Here is a 20380-nt window from a genome sequence, read left to right as displayed (position 1 = left end):
GCATGTGTGTACACACACACACACATGCATGCGCCAGATTGACCTACTTTATTTATGTTTTCTTTCTTGTGGATAGTAATAAACTGTATTTGGATTTTTTTGGCTTTGATATTCAAACTGTAATTGTCTTAATTAGACTGCTGATCAGACTTATTTGTTGTGCACAACTGTTGAGGAGCCTGAAAGAGCAATTAATTGTGTCATTTTTCAACTAGGGATGGGTGGGAGGACTTCAAACAACTTATGGTTGAAAATGGTCCTAGGTTTTCAACAATTTTTTCCTAAGGGGCCAAAATAATTTTGAGTTCCAAAAATAGTACCTTTCATCAGCGCAGAGATGGTTTCGATAAAATAGAACCCAGAAAAGAGGCCAACATTGGAATTCTTTGTTCAAACTTTGGTGGTTTGGATAAAACAGAACCTATAGCTGAATAACCCATGACGTTAGTTTTGCAAAAACAAACCCTAAACCTCCTCAGCCCACCTGTACCTTAAAGACCGACTTTACAAGGAATCGATGTTAATTGCTTTGGAGAATGTAACATGAACTAATTTGCAGTTCACTACATCTAAGATTCTACGGCCAGGAGCACCATGCTGAATGCTCCTGGCAGGTAAAGCCAGAGACAGGAAAGAAAGTCAAAGCTCACCCTTGGCTTCTTCGTGAGTCTCGTTATCTCCATTGCATCAATTAGAAAATTGCTTGTGTAGTCCGTCTCTGTCTCCTTTCATCTCGAAGATGGTTTTTTCTTGGAAGCAGAGGTCTAAGTGTGTAGCTAAAATATAATCCCTCTGCCCTTTTCCGAGGCTCACGGTTTGTCACTGGTGGATAGATGGACAAGAATATTGCTTATGTCAGTGTGAGCCAGAGGTGAAAGTAACATAAAAACGGGGGCCCGGCTCAGGGCCCCTGGAAGTGGCGGGGCCTCAGACAGAAGGGGCAAGGCTGGGGGTCAGCCTCCCCCAGCCAGCCCTTCCGCACTGCCTGGCCCGCACCGCCTGGAGCTCCAGCGGCAATTTAAAGAGCCTGGGGCTCTGGCTGCTGCCATGGTAGCGGGGGCAGCGGCCGGGAGCCCTGGGCCCTTTTAAATCACCGGGCCCCAGGGCAGCTGCTCCTTTTCCCCCTCCCTCCTCTCTGCGGCCCTGGGGGGGCAAAAGGGGCAGCGGTGTTAAAGCACTGCAGTGGCTGTGTACGGGCCCGTACCAGTGACCACTTCTTACCGGTACACCATACCGGCCTACTTTCACCTCTGGTGTGAGCATGGTTGCGGCCTGGGTTTTTCCTCATTTTCTTCAGATTTCTTTTCAGCAGACAGTTGAGTAGCATATCTTTGCTCAGCACAGGTACCTCAGTGGTGCTGACTTGTTTGGTGGCAATGATAAATGGATTCAAGATACAAAATAGCTGTTCCAGCAAAGTCCATGGAGGGAAATGTAGAACAATGTCCTCGTCGGTGTCATTGTACATGATATATTCAATGACTGCCACTTTCTGCACAAGAGTGTATTCAATCAGTGAGGTACATAGAATTCCATAGTGGGGCTTCAGCCTGAATGAGCTGGTGAGAAGGCTCAGACCTTCACTCAGCTTGATTTGCACCAGCTCTCTCAAGCTATTAAAATGGGCCCAAATTATAGTTATAACATGATAGGATGACTGATTTCTGAAAAGTGGAATTGGGACAGCTTTCACTGTGCAGGAACTGGAAGAGGTTTTAACCTTTACTCTCCACAGCTAGCGCTGTGCTGCCTTCTTTGGACTAACTCTCAGCTGTCTAGCCTTCCTCTTCAAAATGCAGCAACGATGATTAAACTCCAACGTTGAGACAGAGAACTTTTCTATTTTTCAGGTACATACTCTCACTTGTTGGAGCAGATGAATTAACTGGGTCTGGAATTATATTTATGCAGCAAAAAGGACAGATGGAGAGCAGCGTATCTTATGATCATGACCTGTCCTGATAATTTTTTCCCCTGGAACACAAAGGGGAACAATACGTTTTTTTGGTCCGTTTAGAACTCTTGCAAACTGGATGTTGCTTCCTCATTTCAGAAGGCTTCTAGAAACACAGATTTGCAGGGGTGGCTGCAGTGCATGCATATAAACGCAGGTTCATGGGTTATCAAGATGCAATTCATAGTGTAGTGCTGTTCAAGCATGATGGTCTCAGTGCGTAGTTGCAAAAGTACTGCAAAATGAGTCTTAAATCCTAGTCCCCTTGACATGGGGACTGTGAGGCCACGTAATAAAGGTGCCCATTTTGAAAAAGCTGATACTGGTCTGATGATATTATTACTGTATTTTTGAGGAGTGCTGATAATGTGCTCTGTATATAGAGAAATCAGGAGTGATCTTGCATTTTCAATATGTATCACAAATAAATACAACATGTTGATAGAAATAAAGCTCCGTTTGGTCACCTGTGAGCGGAGTTGAACGTTGAGGGAGTGAGATCAGCATATCATAAAGACCAGAAGAACAGCCATTCTGGGACAGGCCAGTGGTCCATCTAGCTCAGTATCCTGTCTCTGACACTTGTCTTAGGGCTAGTTTGGAGACCTGTAGTTCCTCTGTGAACATTGTAACCGGGTTCCTCCTACCCAGCATGAGACTGTGAAAACGTTAGTCACGTCCAACGCTGCTTGCTTTGAGGGGCCCAAAGAGCTAAATTATTCAGAAGACTCACCATATTGTGTGTTGTGTTTGTTTGAAAACCTGGCTGTAAGTGTCATGACAGGGGCTGACAAGTGCTGAGCACTTCTGAAAATCTGGTTCCTATTTAGGTGCCTGAGCGTTGGGTTGGGTTTGGTTTGATTTGGGCTTTTTTTTTGTTTTTGTTTTTTTAATAACGCTGCCCAGTGCATAAAAATGTGGCCATGAGCTCTTTAGAAAATGTGGTCATAAGTGCCAGCAGCCATAACTTGTGTTCAGCGCATGCACAGGAAGCAACGCGCTCATAAGAATCAGGGAAAAGAGCTGTGTATTGTTCAATTGTAATATTTGTCTGCAGGCTCATTGGCCTGCTTTTCTGAGGTGCTGAGCACCCGCGACACCCAGTGAGGCCCAATGAGAGCGGTGGTTGCTCAACCCCTCTGAAAAGCAGGCCATGATAGCTCTGAATGACTGTATGTGCTGGACCCAAATTTCAAGATTATCTGAATGCAGCACATGCGTTGGGCTCAGGTTATTGAGAGACGCAATATGCATAGGACTGGAATCTGTACATTATCCCCACATAGTATGTGCACAGAGTGTAATTCGCCCCTGTGCAAATGGCTTTGCTTAAGTCCCAGAATAGGGACTTGCATGGTGCACAAGTTGTGTGCTAGCTCTGTGCACAGGGGCATAGTTCATCTACAGTAAATGCATGTATGAAGCTCTTTGTTGGAAGTTTACTGACTATAGTAAATTGGTTCAAAAGTCTGATGTCTATGCAACACAATATTTTAGTTTTTTATATATATATATATATATATATATATATATATATATATATATATATATATATATATATATATATAATAAAAAAACACCACTTGCAAAAGCACTGATTGAAAGAACAAAGCCCTTTTTGAATTAGAGGTTCGTGGAGATGAAACATCAAGTTACTATACTCCATTAACTGCCCACTCCTATATCAACAACAAAAATCCAAATTGGTATTTGATATATTTAATATTGGGCTGAGAATCTTGTTTGCTGTCCCTCGTACCTGTGAAAGCTCTTTGATTTCACCCAGTAGAATTTGTCTCATCAGGTAAGATTTCCTTCTGGAGCAACTCTTGACAGTTGTGTTATAGGTATCAGAAGATAAGGCTATGCAAAGGAGGTATTGACAGGTCATTAGTCGTGGCTGTGTAACACAGTAAGTTCGCATGAACTTGATTATTTATGCAGCAATATCTTCGTAGGTAACTGAATCAGGACTCAAGCTGCTAAAGACTGTATATTATGGTGAGCTGAGATCAAGGTTACACAATTCTTCTATTTTTCTGCAATTCTCTTGTGCCTTCTGTCTGACCATCCCAAGTACTTAACGCACATCAATGCATTTTAGTTTCGTTGTACCCTTGTGAAGTAGGCAGATTTTTTTCATTTGTAAAATGAGAATAAAAATATGGAGGCATTGAACAATTTAGCCCTAAGTTTTCAAAAGTGGCCTCTAATTTTAGGAGGTGATTAACTATAGACATTCAAGATTTGCTTTTCAGAGGTTCTGAGCACCTGCAGCTCCAGCTGAAGTAAATGGGAACTGCGGGTACTTCAGAATCTCTGGAAAAAGGCACCAGAAATGGAAACATGCAAATCCTTTGACCACCTTTGGAAATTTGGGCCGAAGTGACTTACTCAACAGCACACAGCGAGCGTGTTCAGATCCAGGAAGAGAATACAGTTCCCCAACTTCCAATTCTCAGCCTTAGCAACAAACCTATTCTTCTTCCTCTTAATGTCTTATTCAATGTTTCTATTCAAATAAATGGCTCTGTTCTGAAAGGTGGGGGATCCTGTATCTTTTATCCTTGAGGAGAAGCCCATTTAGCATTACAATACAGCACACTCTGGGCCAGAAACACATATGTGTGAAATGAACATTTAAACTCAACATAGAATATAAATCCTCTTCCATCTCCCACCCTTTTTTCCCTCCCTTTCTTTCATCAAGCTTGCCAATAACATTCTGCTATTGAAACAGCCCTACAGGACTGTGGGTCTCTTTCCCTCGCTCCTTCTCAACAAAACCTCTTTATGAGTAAAATAGATGCCTTGTGCATGCAGGACTCCTGGCATTTTACAAACTGTATGAGGAGCCAGGCTAGGCAAACGTTAGGAGCTGTTTGCTGAGTGCATTTATTGCCTTTGCATAATTTATGAGCTGTAGGGGTTTGACCATCATTCGTCTCTGCCAGAGGCTGGCACTCAGGGCTCTTGAGGATGGAGCTGTAAATTGGCTGGTGCGCTCCTGCTGAGCTCACGGCAAAGTCCTCGGGTTAGTATGGGAATTTAATACCAGGAATGGAGCGGTTTTCTCAGAGCGCCATGTGGGCCCCAGCACAGCAGAGGCTTTTTTGGCAGACGGCGTGACTGGCCGAATCGCGAAGCTGTCAGTCGCCGGGCATGTTGTGAAGGGAGCTTGAGCATTTTTAATCAGCTTGGCACCCATGTTGCTTCCATAATGGACAGCAGTAGGTCTCAGTCCTTCGCCATATGTTTAACTCTGGAGACAAGGTGCTTCTGGGTATAGCAGTAATTATTTGATGCAGAACTAAGCGGACCTTGAAATTAGAACTGGACTGTCGGAAGGCAGGAAGCTTAACACTTTGATGGAAATAACCGTTCCCACGGATGTTGCTCCCCGAGCTTTCTCTGCAGCATCTCTGGAATGTAGGCAAACATTGTGCTGGGAAATTCAGAGGTCATTGATTACTTTGCCAACTTGAAGTTGTAAGAGATTGTGATGGGGGGGAAACAACAACCTTCCTCTCCTTAGAAAAGAACAAATAAAAAAGACCTAAACCAATCTCTCTCCAAACCTGTGAACCAGGGAGAAATCCCTTAAACTCCAACAGGAGGGGAGGCATTTAAAACGATTTGTTGCTGTTGTCAGTTCACAACATCCATTTTTGTGCTTTCTTCTTTTGGTTTATGACACTGAAAAAAACAGTGGAGAAGGAGGCAGTGTGGGTCAATGGTTAGGTTCTATCCTCAGCTCTGGCTATTTGAGTGATCTCGCCTAAGTCATTTCCTCCTCCCTGCTCCCTTCTCTGTGCCTCAGTGTCTCCACTGTAAAATGGGGATAATGATACTTACTTTGTAATGAAAAATACTGTATGTTTTGGCATATATGCAAATCTAGGGCATATCTGGCTAACTTTACGCAAGGGATAACTATATGGAACTCAGTGGGACTTCTTCTGCGCATAAGTGATTGCAGGATCAAAGTCTCAGGATGGGCGCAAGTTGAAAGGGGGAAAAAACATGTTTGCTGTCTCCTAGTATATGTCCCTCTCTCTAGTATAAAAATATCAAATGTTACTTTTGTTAGTACTCCCCTCTCTCTCACACACAATCACACGCACAGCAGGCATGCACACCAAACAAACCAACACAAATCCTACCTTGCTCTTTGTTTGAGGTTAAGTTCTGATATAAAACTCTGTCTCATCTACCTGATCTAGCTGATCTTTTTTTTTTAATATTATTCCAGTCACCAAAGTATCCAGGTGCAAACTAGAGTTAGATAAATCATTTTTAATGAATAATTTGTTCAGTGAATTTCACCTCTGTTCCTATTTGGGAATTATCTGCAGGCAGATGGCAGTTTTCTCTAATTTATCCATTATTTGAAATTATTTGCCAGATAATATCTATGAATAATTCTGAGTCAACGCTTGGTCGTGAGTAGAGTGGTGCAGAGAAGGTAAACCAGGTGCTCCCATTTACTCTCTCCCAGAAAAGAATTAGGAGAACTCTAAGAGAGTGAAAAGACAAAAACTTTTACAGTTACATTAGTTAGGAAAAATGTGTAAGGAATGTAGCTCCTCATGATTCAGGGCACTAAGGCCCAGATCCTTAAAGATTATTTTGGTGACTTAATTGTGCATTGTGGCAGTCTTACTCTTTCCTTTGAAGCATCTGCTACTAGCCACTCTAAGAGACAGGATAGTAGAGCAGTAGTCTGAGTTGATAAGGCAATTCCTATGTCCCTATTTTCACTGACTCTAAGAACATCAATAGTTCAGGTAAGATTTGAACTTCTGGTTTCTTATGAATACTGATTCCCCACTTGAGGTTCACCTATTTCTAGGTGTGGTATTATTTGTGATATTTAAAAATTGAACAACTGGAAGAGATGTTTTGCGAGATAGACACCAGGGTGGTAATCAGCAATGTATAGTACACGTGTTTACGTGTCATTATCAGTCCCCGTATAGGAGTCCAGAACATCTCACTGAATAGAGCCTTGATATAACATTTTCTCAGTTCCATTTCGCTTTGTCTTGAGTCATGTGAATTTTTCAGTGAATCATCTGTGAGCAATGGCACCAAAGTGAGCCATCTACAGTAATAATGGCGTAAAATGGTAGACTTGTCCTGTGTTGTCTAAACTGTTTCCATGTCCTGCCATTGACAGAACCTTTGCAGCTGATCTGTTGGGAGGCAGAATGATACCTGCTTTTCATCCGATAAAGGAAGCAGCTCATATTTTTTCCTGCCCTGTGATTTAATTTTGGCTTCTAACTGTCCCTGGTGCAACACCAGCTTCCTTGAATGTAAATTAGCCTGACTGGGGGAATAGGGCATATATTGCAAATGACTTTTGTTGAATCATAGTAGTATTGTAATGGAAACAAAAATACAAGTGTGGTGTCTTTAACTGCAAATTCTGTTTGCAAGGCGGTGGGGGGAAAATCCTTGTTATATAATAATTGTTTCTTTCCAAAGGAATTGGAATTGCAGCCTCATGGACTATGTGTGTTTCACTCATATCTTTTATCTCTGTTTTGTTTTGGAAAGGTTTCTCTTATCCATGTTTATTTTTCTTCTTTTTCCATTTCAGTGTGACAGTGACAGTGACCAAGAAGAGAAGGTAAGCTGGGGAGCACTTGCAACCTGTACTGTTCAATGTCATCATAGGCACAGAGAACATCTTGTTGGATTCACTTCTATTTTTCAGTTGCTTATATACATTTTATTTTAGGACCTGATCCAATGCCCACTGTAGTCAATGGAAAGACTCTCATTGACTTCACTGGGTTTTAGATCAGACACTTTGGAAAAACTTTTCTAGACCATGAATTAGAGGCTCCGCCTCCCATTCTGTAACATATTGGTAACGTAATTTATGTGTGTAGCTTATGAACGCTGCGTTGACCACTGGCCCTTTGTATAGCTGCACTTACCTTTTGGAAACACGAACATGTCATGAACGCAAGGGGACATATTTGCAAAGATCCACATTTGAACTTTTAAATAGGTTGTTTATCCACACTGTTGTCTGGTTTGCATGTGCACATACAAGGTTCTGCCAGCTCTCCGGGTTCATACATTTATTTTTGAGAGTGCCTCCATAGAAACAACATTTGGAAGCTGGGCACTTAGGCAGATCAATAGATTTTCTTTGTAAAGGGCTAATGATTCCACCCTAAGAATCTTGGGACGAGGTGTGTGTGGGAGGAAGTTGTGCTGCTAAAAATGTTAGGGAAGCACCAATCGATAAAGCTATTGTTGTTCATGATGCTAGAAACTGTAATAGTTGCATCAATGTATTTTCATATGTCTGATTTTTTTCCTTTGATGTGAACAAACCTCTGTATAATGTTCTTGCCTGTCAAAACAAATGATCACAATGGGGAAAAAGGGTTTTAAAATGCCATCTCTAGGTTGAATTCTGCTAGTCTTGTGTGTGACACGGCCCTTAAGGGATGACCCCAAACCTTTTTTCTTTGTCAGTTTAACTGCTTTCTCCTCTTCTTTTCTTTGCTGGGTACATTTGGGGAAGAATGTGGGGATGTGTGCTCCATGTGACTCCGTCACATTATTTAGAGGACAGTGACTAGGTTCTGTGAACTGACTCCAAGTAGACCAAGAAGAAGGAAGATGATGTGCTTTACAGTGACACCATTGTGTATCTCCACTGACACATCAGAAAAGAATCTAAGCATGTTGTGAAATGCACAAGGAGACGACAGACTTCAAGGGCTCAAATTCAGTAAAGTTAATCAGTGATGTCTTTGTATAGGAGGAAGAAAAGGAAAACTCTCTCCCTGTGCCTTCAGCTGCCAACTCTTTGGCTCTCAGCTTTTGATATCTTCCCAAACAGGGGATTTGGTTCTTCTGTGGTTTTCATAATCATTTGTTAACTATGTTAAGATATACTATTTACTTTGGTTTGTGGCATTTAACTCCATTAGTGATTTCCCCTCCATAGGAAAACTAATCACTGGAGTATATCAGAGAATGACAACAGAGATGTGTGGTTTTATTGGGTTTTTCTTACACAGAATATTAACCTGCATCTTTAGATATGAACTTCTAATGCATTACTATTAAATTCCCCCCTATATAATAATTATTCATTTTCAGAATATTCCTTATGTGGGAGAAGATGATAAAATGAGCACAGTACCTATGTTCATGGCATCTAGCACCATAAATGTATTTCCTTTCACTCCTATAGTTGCAGAGCTAACCTCTGCCAGTTTTCCTGGTGCTTTTCTCTTACAGCAGTTTTGTGTATAAAGGCAAACTGGGCAGCTTTTAGGGACATGGGTATTGCCAGTTAAGGGATATTTCTTCATTACAATACTGGAAAGAGGCCCAAAATGGCACCTCTCACTGAATGTCCCAGGACTGGTGCAGAGAAAGTTTGAAATCCAAATCTGGATCTGAACTTGACAATTGATGTCTTGTCAAAGGGATGAGATTAAGCTCCGATCCAAATGTCCCTCGTGATTGAGGGCACTTCAGATCCCAGAACCAAATCCAGCTCTGAATTTTGCAGCTCAGACCCAATTCTGAAAGAGACCTGCTAAACCTGGTGTATTTTTTCGAGCCTACACTGGCAGCCTAGGCAGAGATCTGAGGGCCTTGTTCTGCTGTTAATTTGAATTCAGCATATGTAGCCTGTTATAAAATGCAAGACATCATCATTTGAGCAGGTCAAGCATATTCAGATGAAGACAAATGGTGCTTATTTGATTTCCTTAAAATCAGGAAATGAAAAAAGTGCTCTCTGGAGAAATCATGTTCTGTCTGACTTAGATGATAGACCAAGGCATGTACCCCAGATAAGAACAGGCGCTTGTCTTGCGGTTTTTATCTCTGAAGGACGGTGAGGACTGTCAGCTCGCTGACATGTGCATTATCCATGTCATTTTAAACAAAGTGACCTGTAGAAAAGTGCACTCAGCCGTGACATGATAATGGGCTGCTGGATGACAGGTAAAGTACACACTATAAAGGAGGCTGTGCATTATTCCTTTGTTTAACTGACAAGTAGAAACTTCCTTCCTTCAGACAGGCAGGATCTTTTAGATCTCTTTCAATAGGACCCCTGAAGATTTTGAATCCTTGTTTAAAATAAAATAAAGATTTTTTTTTTAAAAGACCAAAAATTTCTATGAGCAAAACATGCAGGGACAACAGAGGGTACTTCCTAAGGGCCTGCCCCTGCACTGTGCTGACCATCTCCTGGGTGGAGCTAGCATCTTCAGTTCTCATAGAAGACAACTCTGATGGAGTTGAGGGCACTTAGCATCTTGTAGCATTAGAGCTTTGAACCAAACCTCTTGCACCCTTTGGAAAAGCATGGACGTCAGCTTTGAGACGCGGAGTTGCTGTGGTTGTGCAATAATTGTCAAATTGGCCCTGGGTGGCCCTACTTTAATGCATTCTGACAAGTCTACAGCTGTTCTACTCGTGACACAAGTTAACATTTCTGTGAGAAGGCATGTGAGTCGAGGTAGGAAATTGCCTCTCAATGGGAGCTGCAGTCTTCCATTACAAAAGCTCGTGCTCTGCAGCATGTTTCTTTACATGGATCCAGCATTGGCCAAGAAGAAACGTTAGGGGGAGAGGATTTTGTTTCACTTTGGGGTTCTTGGGGCAGATCCGTGCTGGTCTCTGTTTCTTACAGGAAATGTATGCCCTCTGGCTAGTAGAGATGATGTGATGGCGCGCGCGTGTGTGTGTTGGGAGCAATGACTTACAGTGTGCTAGTGTAAAGAGGTTCTGTGAGCCTGGGTTAGAGTCAAAAATAGCAGGTCAGTATAGTGCTTACTGTACAATGGAGTGAAGGAAGTTTAAAGGCTGGGAAACTCAAACATGGCCACAAATACCACAGTGAAGAAAAGGAACCCAGGGAAGAATAGGGGGAATGGGAGGCAGATACCCATCAGGCTGGGGAGAAAAAGGACTGGTGGTAGAGTGGAAGTGCTGTACCTTAGGCTATCGGTATCCTCTTTACCCATTTGAAGATATATCTAGCTCTGTAAATCGCTGATGAAGTTTGATCTCTATTAGGAGATGGCTGTGCCTCCAGTTCTCCTGTCCCAGCTTTTAACTGGAAGCTGCCAGAAACTAGAGTCACTTTCTCTCTCTGTATCTGCCCTAGTCTGAGACATGTAATCCAGAAGTTTCTCTGGAAGAAGAAACAAGGATATTTAATAGGGAAAAGACACATCCCCTGCTTAGTGCTGCTGTAGCTAAGGCTTGTGTCTGTCTCTCACTTTTAAACCACAAGTTTCTGGACTGTATAGATATATGCTCTTTGTGATACATAAGGTCTCAGACCACAGCACTCTGAGAGTGTACTTTCTGTTATAAATCTTTGAGAGCGGGTCGTGTGCATGTGCATGCATTTGTTTGGTGGATTCACACCAGAATCTGAATCACTAATGCTTAAAGAGATGGCAGTTGATATCGCTTAATGTCCGGGGATCTCTTCAGCAAATACCACTGCGGATTCTTATTGAACCAAAAAAGCATGGATCTCATGAGACTTCTGGATTTTCCTCATTAAAAGGCCTGTCAGTCTCTTAGTCTGTGCAGATCTGCAAAGCTGGTGATCTAAAATAAGGGCAAGCTGTTGCACAATGACATATTTAATATCAACTGTGTTTTCCTCTGATATCAAGATTTAATTTTAAAATTATACACATGGTCATTAATAGAGGAAACGCTATCAGTGCAAATTCATTTATTTTCTGTAAATAAAGGGAGCGTTCTGGTTGATGAAAAGACATGTTAATGGCTTAGAGTCACTAAACTAAGGACCCAACTAGTGTTTTTTCTACCTTCCCTATCACACTTCTCACAACTACTGTATTTAATTGGGCTGCTTTAGAAACTAAGGGCCATATTTGAGGTCTTTTTAACTTTTTTGACTCAGACCTGACTTGGGAAATCGTCTCATTGGCCATGGGGGGTTTCATTGCAGAGTATAACATGTTACTTAAGCTAGACTTTGGAAGGAAAAGGTCTGCATCTCCAGGATTTTTATCTAAGGTGTATATGGAAAATGTGAGATGCCCAATAAATAAAAATCACCATAACTAACAATTTAATTCTGTATATAGCCCAGTGATAACCAACTAGTTGTTTTATGTTGCTGTTCCTGAATCATGCTAACCTGAATTCTGTGTGGGGCAGGTATTTCAGAATCTAGCTGATTGCCCATGATGGTTATGATCCAAGGTTCAGTGAAAACCATGTTTCCATTGATTTAAATGGGATTTAGAATGGATCTTGTGTAGGGTGGGTGGTGGGTGGGAAAGGTTATTTGCAAATATCAGCTAAATGTGTGTAATCTCCCTGTGGAAAGTGAAATACATAGGATCAAGACAAGAGTAAAATAAAGGGATCTACTCCCTGGCCAATTCAGGACTGAATGCTTTTATATACTTTATAAAGCCTACTCTTGCATTGGTGCTTTACTTGTCAGACTTCAGCATTTCTCTGTAGAGCCCCATTGTAGGCACCATGGGAGCTGTGAAAAATCCTTTGCAGAATGTTGTTTGTATGTCAGAATGTTTTTAATGATAAAGTTAACACATTTGATTACTTATAAAACAGCTGCGAACATAAGAGTATGGTGTGAGAGATTATAAACCACAGCATGACAATCATATACATTATATATATACTTTTAAATTGCATATATAAAATTGTGTAAAATATTTGCGTAGTATGTGTGTATATAGCATATTTTGAAGGTGCTGCTGCTAAATTTTCATGTTTGCAGGCTTTAGAAAGATATATTCTAATATATGTAATATACTACTTCATTTGGTAATTAAATGTTCCATGTTTGCAGTATTCCCCATTCTAAGTGCAGAACAAAGAATACTGATAAAGTTGAATGCAGAGTACAAGCTGCTTATTTTAATGAAACCCACCGTGTAGTATAGAGTTCTAAAATAATATAGATTTCTTATTACTATTGTCCCTTTCTCTCCCCCTCTCAGCCCCTGTCTCTCTTTCTCTATAATAGTATTTAGATAGGAATGGAGAATCAGTTGGAGGTAAGAAACGGTCTGAAACTTTGCTCAAATGGTATCGTTACCGAAATTCAGAGAATAACTTGATTTCCTCATTGTGTTTCATTTTCACACACCTCTGCACTTCCTTGTTCCAGCATGGAAGTGCCATGATTCAGCACAACCAGAAGTTCTGCTTTTAGAGTTATTTCTGGCCCAACTGGAAATCTCCCAAGAGTCTTACAAAATTCCTAGCTCACTGTTGCAGATGCAAGAGATCTGGGTGGTAATAAGCATCAAAAGTATGTTATGGTTATCAGAATTTGGGAATGGGCCCACTCTGAAACCTGCAGTGCCCCATAATAAATTCAGATCCTAACCAAACTTTGTGGCAAGTTCCCTGACTCCATAATGGGCCAACTTCTCTTTCCCTAAAAAACCCTCCTCGGGACCTGAGCTTTGTTACCAGTCACCTCTCTGATCCTAACTAAATCCATTCTCACCTCTAACCCTACTAGGATTTGCCCATCCCTGGTGCTGTTCCTCTGTGTTGTTCCTCCTTCTCCTGGACATGGATAGAACACAATAACTCAATCTACCTTTAAAAAAAGGGGAGGGGCGGGGCGGGGAATCTGCTTTAAATAAATAAATAAAGACCAAGCTAATTAACTGCTTGGCACTTGGCTTCCTTATGCAGGAGCTGTTGCCAGTAACAAAAGCACCATTACAAACTGATTAAATAGTGTTGAAATTGCATTACACCCATCTTGTACATTACAGATAGCTGCATTCATAAAAGAGGGATATTCTCTTTCATCCTCAGGTTGGCAGTTGCTAAATTTTTGCCAGCTATAGCGGGAGACTTGGAAACCAAATGGAGGTTAGGCTGGGTTTTTTTTTCCCTTTAGCAAAAAAAAAAAAAGAAATGAAGCTTTCTGAGTGTAGCACTTGAATGAAGATCAATCACACTTTTATGGCCACCATTACCATAGTATCTGGGCTTCTCTTACCTTATGTATGCACCTAAGGGCCCCTATCTCAGTTTGGGCCTTTAAGTGCTACTGGAATGTAAATAATACATAATAATTATGCCTCCTAAGTCCATGCATGGAAGGAATCCTCTGCACCTGTATCTTTCCCCTGTTACAAGCAAGAGGGTATCAGCTGCTTTCCTTTCACCGACCTACCCTGCAGATCCAGAGACACTTGTGTGGCAGCTGGGCTGGCTAACGGGAGGAATGGGTGTGGTATGCACATGATCACACCTCCAGCCCAGCAGGAAACCCTCAGAAATGACAGTATAGACTCAGGTGGTATTTGTTTTTTCAGAGTGTCCCTCCGCACCATGGAAATCAAAGGTGCAGCTTTAGAGAAGGGTAGTGCAGAGCCAATTGAGTTACGCTGCCATAGAGCTGGTGAAGACTTTTGATGTGGATCATGCTGGTCTCCTGAGATTCTCTGAGCACCCATTGGGTGTGGTGATAGCCCCCACAGCTTTTTTTTTTTTTGTGAGAAGGCAACGCCTATCCTCTGATAGGGAGCTCCATGAGGGAATCCTGGTGAAGTTGTCCTCCCCTCAAACCACAGCTTTTGCTGTGTAGGGGAAAATCAGGGACATAGTGACTGAAAAATACTTGGTATTAAACAGGCCTGTTAAAGTAACCTAGGGTATGTCCACACAGCACAAAAAAACAAAACAAGGTAGCGAGTGTCAGAGCATGGGCTAGCAGGTTCACATGATGGGGCTAAAAGGAGCAGTGTAGATGTTCCTGCTCAGGCTGGAGCCTGGGCTCTGAGACCCTGGCCAGGTTTCAGAACCTGAGCTCCAACCTGAGGACGAACGTTTCCACTGCTGTTTTTAGCTGCATCGCAACAAGCCCAAGTCAGTTGACCCTGGCTCTGGCACTCACTTCCACAGGGTTGTTTTCGCTGTGTAGAGGTACCCCTAGAGATCAGGATCCAACGTGGTAACTTCTTCTGAAAATGTGGCCACTTACTTTAGTACCTAAGTGAGAAGTGAGCTCTTGAAAATCGGGTTCTGATTGTGGGTACTGAGCACTTTTGACAATCAGGCCCTGTATGACTTGCCCAAGGTCACAGGGTTAGCCACTGGCAGAACCATCAACAGAATCCCATTCTAAGCACTAGGGGACACTTCCTTGTTGTTGGATGGTAATGTCCTATCACCTAGCACGTTTTATTTCAGATAGGGGTAGGATATTATTCTGTGACTCTTGCCGCAAAGCTGTGATGTTTCCCATCAAAGAGATTTATGCTGAGTATTCATACAGGTATTTTTTAACTGGAAAAATGCCTCACCTTAAACTTGCCCCGAGGGTGAGCAATCCCCCAGACATTATGTGCTAGCAATGCTCATGCAATCACAATGTATTTCTTACTGTTTAAGGCCCATTAGGAGGCAAGATAAGGATCCTTTTTATTCATCTGATGTGGCACATAGTGGGTCCCTACAGCTAGAGTGGTAATAAAATTGGAGCCAAGCGTGTTCATGTTAAAAGATTTGCCACTAAGGAGAGAAGATGGTGTTTACAGGCTTGAATAGCTGCTTTCTGGGCTGATTTTGCCACGCTGCTCTGTCAGCCAGTGATTTGTCCTGTCCTTTATCACCTTTGTCACTTGGTAGCATGTCGTCATAGGTAACGTATCACACCCATCCTCTCTCCCTCTTTTTTTTTTTTTGTTCCCATTTCATGTAGGAAATTTGTATTTACTTTGGGAGTGTAATTTGTTCCTCATGGATAATATGACCCTTAGCGGAGCTGGATCATGGGTTAGTTGAAGTGATATTTTCCGCTAATGGTAGTCGTACATCATTGCTGTCAGCTCGGGTTAGGAGGCAAGCACATTACAGCTCCATTTTACCTCTGCAGGCATCTGGGATTATTTGCCATAACTGAGTATGACATGACCGCACTACAGAGTGCATTAAAATTTTACTAGCTTCTCAGGCAAGTTCCTTGGCTCCGGCCTCTGCTTCAGGCAGGCATAATGATGGATACCTCTAAGGTCCTGACTTCCTGCACCAAGGATACTCAATGTCAATGGCCCAAACAGGTTTTGCTCTCCCCAGGGCTTTAGACCGTTTTCTGTCAGTTGAGTAAACAATCAAGAGCTAAACGCAAGGAGGTCGGCATGGGTGTCACAGAAAACGTATCCTGGAATAAGTTTTAAGTGTTCAGAAACATGTAATGCTGTTATTTTAAAATATTATATTATATATGCTCTGTAAGTTGCATGCATCTAGATGTAGATATGGAAACACTAGTTATATGAAAACTGTACAACTAAAAATAAACTGAAAAACAGATAGATGTATGTATATATTATGTATGTGCATATAACATCTTAACATGTATCACATAAAATATATATGTGATACATGTTATAATATAGTGTGCATGTGCATATTACGTGCTTTAGATATATGTATAATACACACATAATGTATATTGTTATGTATGTTATATGCATATGTTATGTGTCCACCCATATATGTGTGTATGTGTCTGTTTTTTATGTAATTTTACAATATTCATATGAGTAATCTGTCTAGTTTGCCACTGTCCTGGAATAATATCCTAGAATATTTTGTACTTCATATGCCCTGAAATAAATATTAAATATGTATATGATCTGTGGCATGTGCATCTCTTTATGTCCCCATTGATATTGATATTAATGTGTTCCAGACATTCTTGTTATAGATGTAACAGATCTAGATACGGCGAGAGATGTGTACGAAAGAGATCCACAAGAGAGATGAAGCTCAACATATATATATATATTTTTTAAATCATGTTTCAAAGCATATGAAGTAATGTATGCTTCAAGATGCACTTTCTGCAGCTCTATTTCAGCCTCCTTGTGGTGTGCGTGGGCATGGGTATGCAGGCGCTTGCGCGAAAGAGAGAGAGGAATGCTCCCTCTCCCTTAAAGCCACAGTAGTCCCCAGTATCTGTGGTAATGTGAGCTGAAATAGACAAATGTTAAGTTTTACCCCTGGTAAGTAAGTACTGTATATTTGCACTCCTGGTGGTGGTTCTCTTCAATGCACATGCTTATTTCCTGTAAATGTTCCCAGGATGAGAAAATTAAGGGGGTTTTTTTTGTTTGTTTTTTTAAAGGATTAAATACCAGTATGTGATTAATACATACTGTTAGTACAGTATTTGTATTGATTGTAAGACAAGATAAAAATGAAAATGCTTATTATCACTTATGCTTTGCCATATAAACTCACCACTGGCTGGAGACAAGAAATATCTCTGAATGTCCATCCTTGCATGGTAAAGGATTGCCCAGTAGGTACACTGTAAAGTTTTTGCAGTTTTCTCTAAGGCCACTCTCTGAGACTGGGGCTGGTCTACAGAGCATGATATTTTGTTCAGGTATGATATGTTCCCTGCGCTAAATCCTGCAGTGTTTACTCAGGCAAAACTTCCATTGCTTGAGCATGGATTATAGCATTTGGCTCTATTAAAAAAATTATATCATCATCCTAATTACTGGTTAATAGCTGACATTGTGCTCAGCACTGCACAAGCAGAAGACATAGTCCTGGATCCAGGGATCTTACTGTATAAATCGAACGATATTTAAAAGGAAATGTATGTTTGCTTGCTTGCATTTTAGTCTTTCTTTCTTTCTTTCTTTCTTTCTTTCAGATGTATAGCAAAGCCATTTTGTGACCATGATAGTTCAGTGCAGTGACATCATTAGGGGCTAGGATTCCCCACCTACTCATCTTTCACTGTTGGGTTGCGAAGGAATATCATAGTTTTTTCCTCTGGCCTCTGATTAAATAATTCAAGATTGTAAAGAAAAATAACACAAAAATATGGATCTAATTTTTGGGAAATAATTCTCCTCAGAGAGTTTGATTTAAAATGTAGTGGTAATTTAAAATCACATGCTTCCAATTGTCTGAGACGCAACCACTCAAGAAATGTTGTTGTTGTGGAATAAACACAATTTATATTGTATAAATTAAGATAGATTATGTTTGTGGGCACACATGTGTGTTTGTATTTACAGGTCTATATTTGTGTGTATATATAGGCGTGTGTGTTTATGTGTACACAGAGAGAGAGAGAGAAATACACCCCTATGTATACACACAAATGTAGACATCTAAATACACACAAACACCATAGATAGATACCTAAATATACAGTCCAGAATTGATACAGATCCCAAAATCTCCAAACTTAAGGAAGGGATTTCAAATCCTTATCCAAAATTTGCAGCTTGGGTTTCTCTCTTTCTTTCTACAAAGAGAGAGATAAGCCCAAGGTGCCAGTTTTGGAGCATGGGCATGTTCAGATCCGTGGAATTTCTGGAATATTTATCTATAAAGTCTATGTACTATGTATTATTCAGCTATTACATTGATATTCACTATATGCTATTGTATAGCATCTATTTTGTCTAACAAAATCATCTATTATAAACCCGTTCCCCATTTGTGAATGTCTGTTTTTATATTTACTTGAAAAGAAGAAAAAGTATTTTGGGTTAGGGAAATGAGAAGGTGAGAAATTTCTTAAGAAAGAAAAAAAAAACCTATCAAAGTTATAGTAATTACTTCATATGGAGACTCATAGCATGTGTAACCCTCTGATTTCTCACAAACATATCCATGGACAGGTTAAAAACATATCCATGGACTGGAAATTAAATTCATGCACCAACAAACTGAGAGAAAGAGAGAGATTCCTTCAAGTATTACTTGGTTTTCTGCATATTTCTCTCCATCTGTCTCAGCACTAATAAGGGCATTGTGGACCTGGACGTGGTAAAATACAGCTACTGTATATCTCAGATTCTGGAAATCCCCAAAGCAGTGCAGAAGTTAAGAGAGGAACATATGCTTTGAATTAACATTGGGCCAACAGGTACCAGCAAAATAAGAATGACTCTGAACTTTAAGCCATCTATCAAACTGCAGCAGGTTTGGAGAATACCTTCTAACCCTTATTCAGTTGAATTGACCCTCCTCCACTGTTTCCCTCACAGTCCCCATAGACCTATCTCCCTGGCTGAATCTCTGATTCCTTTCTCTGGCATCCTCATTGCCGGGGGCCTGGTAGAGCAATCATCTCTAAAACTGTGGGGTACGTTAGTCTAGCGGACTAAACGTAGGGCTGTAACCCAGGTCCTCGAGTTACCTATCTCACATAGAGGTGTTCTGGGAATAAATTAGTTCAAGTTTTTAAGACACTCAGATGCCCCAGTGATGAGTGCATTTTACAAAGTCACTAGTAAAGGAAGTAATGATTCTGAGACAGCTCCTCAATTGGTCTCGCTCCACCCCAGACTCATAAATCACTATGAAGAGCTCAGCACCTGTTACTGGGGCCAGGTTTCCATTTAGACACTAAAATAACTGGCTGGATTTTTCAAGAGCTGAGAACATTGGGTGCTATAAATTGGCCATATTTGTCACAAGGGGAGTGGCTAGGGGCTGAGCACTTAGCAAAAATGAGCCCTTATTTTGGTGCCTAAATGGGGAGCAGAAATGTTTTAAAAATCTGGCCCCAGTTGTTGGGGTATTGAGCTCTTGAAAACCTGACTCTGAGCTCTTTTGAAAATCTGGATTTATATCCATGTTAAGTATTACAGAGGCATCTTTGTACACTTTATATTGACTTTCAGTGGGTGTTGGGCACCAAACTGCCCTTTGGGCCTTTGAAATCGCCATATGATTGTCTAATTCCGAGTGGTGTCCTCTCTTAAAATACACCCCTAAATTTCCGGGATTCCCATGTCCTCCCGGGAACATATCTAGGTTAATTCTGGACATTTAAAATATATTAAGCAAGGTTGTTCATTCATAACAAAAGCATCCTAATTGGGTTACGTTATTAAATTAGCTGTAGCAATCAGATTGAACCAAATCATAGAGCGATAATGTAATTTTCCAGGGTATCATTTGTAGAAATCAGTTGTGCTGGAAGATCCAATAACTTATTTAATCCTGTAGAGTTTATGGTGACTTATTTGTGATATCAAATTCCTTACATGCAGAGAAGCCAGGTTACTCGGTAGTTAATGCATGGTTGTGAATGGACTCTGAATGCTGAATATGCAGCATACTGTGAACATGTGCAGAAACATTTAGCAGATTTTAGAGAAACCAGAGGATTAGTGGCAATATAGGTGTGAGTATTATACTGCAGGTCTCAGATGAAGAGGCTGTTTTAAGGACAGACAGGGCAAGCAGCATTTTCAGAATGGAATTTCCCAGCATGTTCACATTGGCAATGCATTCTGGTTGAATTGAGGTTTCCATTAATAACACTATATTTAAGGGGTTTAATACATGGCTGTGTTCATTTGCTCTGAGCTGTCCTTTGAGTACAATTTCTCAGTCGGAGACTGG

At 41.0% G+C, this 20380-nt stretch overlaps 1 protein-coding gene across 6 annotated transcripts in view; it reads left to right on the top strand.

Annotated features, from left to right (window-relative positions):
* The window catches only part of AUTS2 (activator of transcription and developmental regulator AUTS2), a 968366-nt gene that overhangs the window by 676243 nt on the left and 271743 nt on the right, over nucleotides 1–20380 (top strand). For all 6 annotated transcript variants that reach the window (XM_074974906.1, XM_074974908.1, XM_074974909.1 and 3 more), the window contains one exon: nucleotides 7560–7589. In XM_074974906.1, coding sequence (XP_074831007.1) covers nucleotides 7560–7589 — 30 coding nt within the window. The remainder of the gene's footprint in view (nucleotides 1–7559; nucleotides 7590–20380) is intronic.

Source organism: Natator depressus, chromosome 17 (genome assembly GCF_965152275.1).
Source record: "Natator depressus isolate rNatDep1 chromosome 17, rNatDep2.hap1, whole genome shotgun sequence".
NCBI classification, from domain to species: Eukaryota; Metazoa; Chordata; order Testudines; family Cheloniidae; genus Natator; species Natator depressus.
This window is presented reverse-complemented; position numbering and strand designations above follow the sequence as displayed.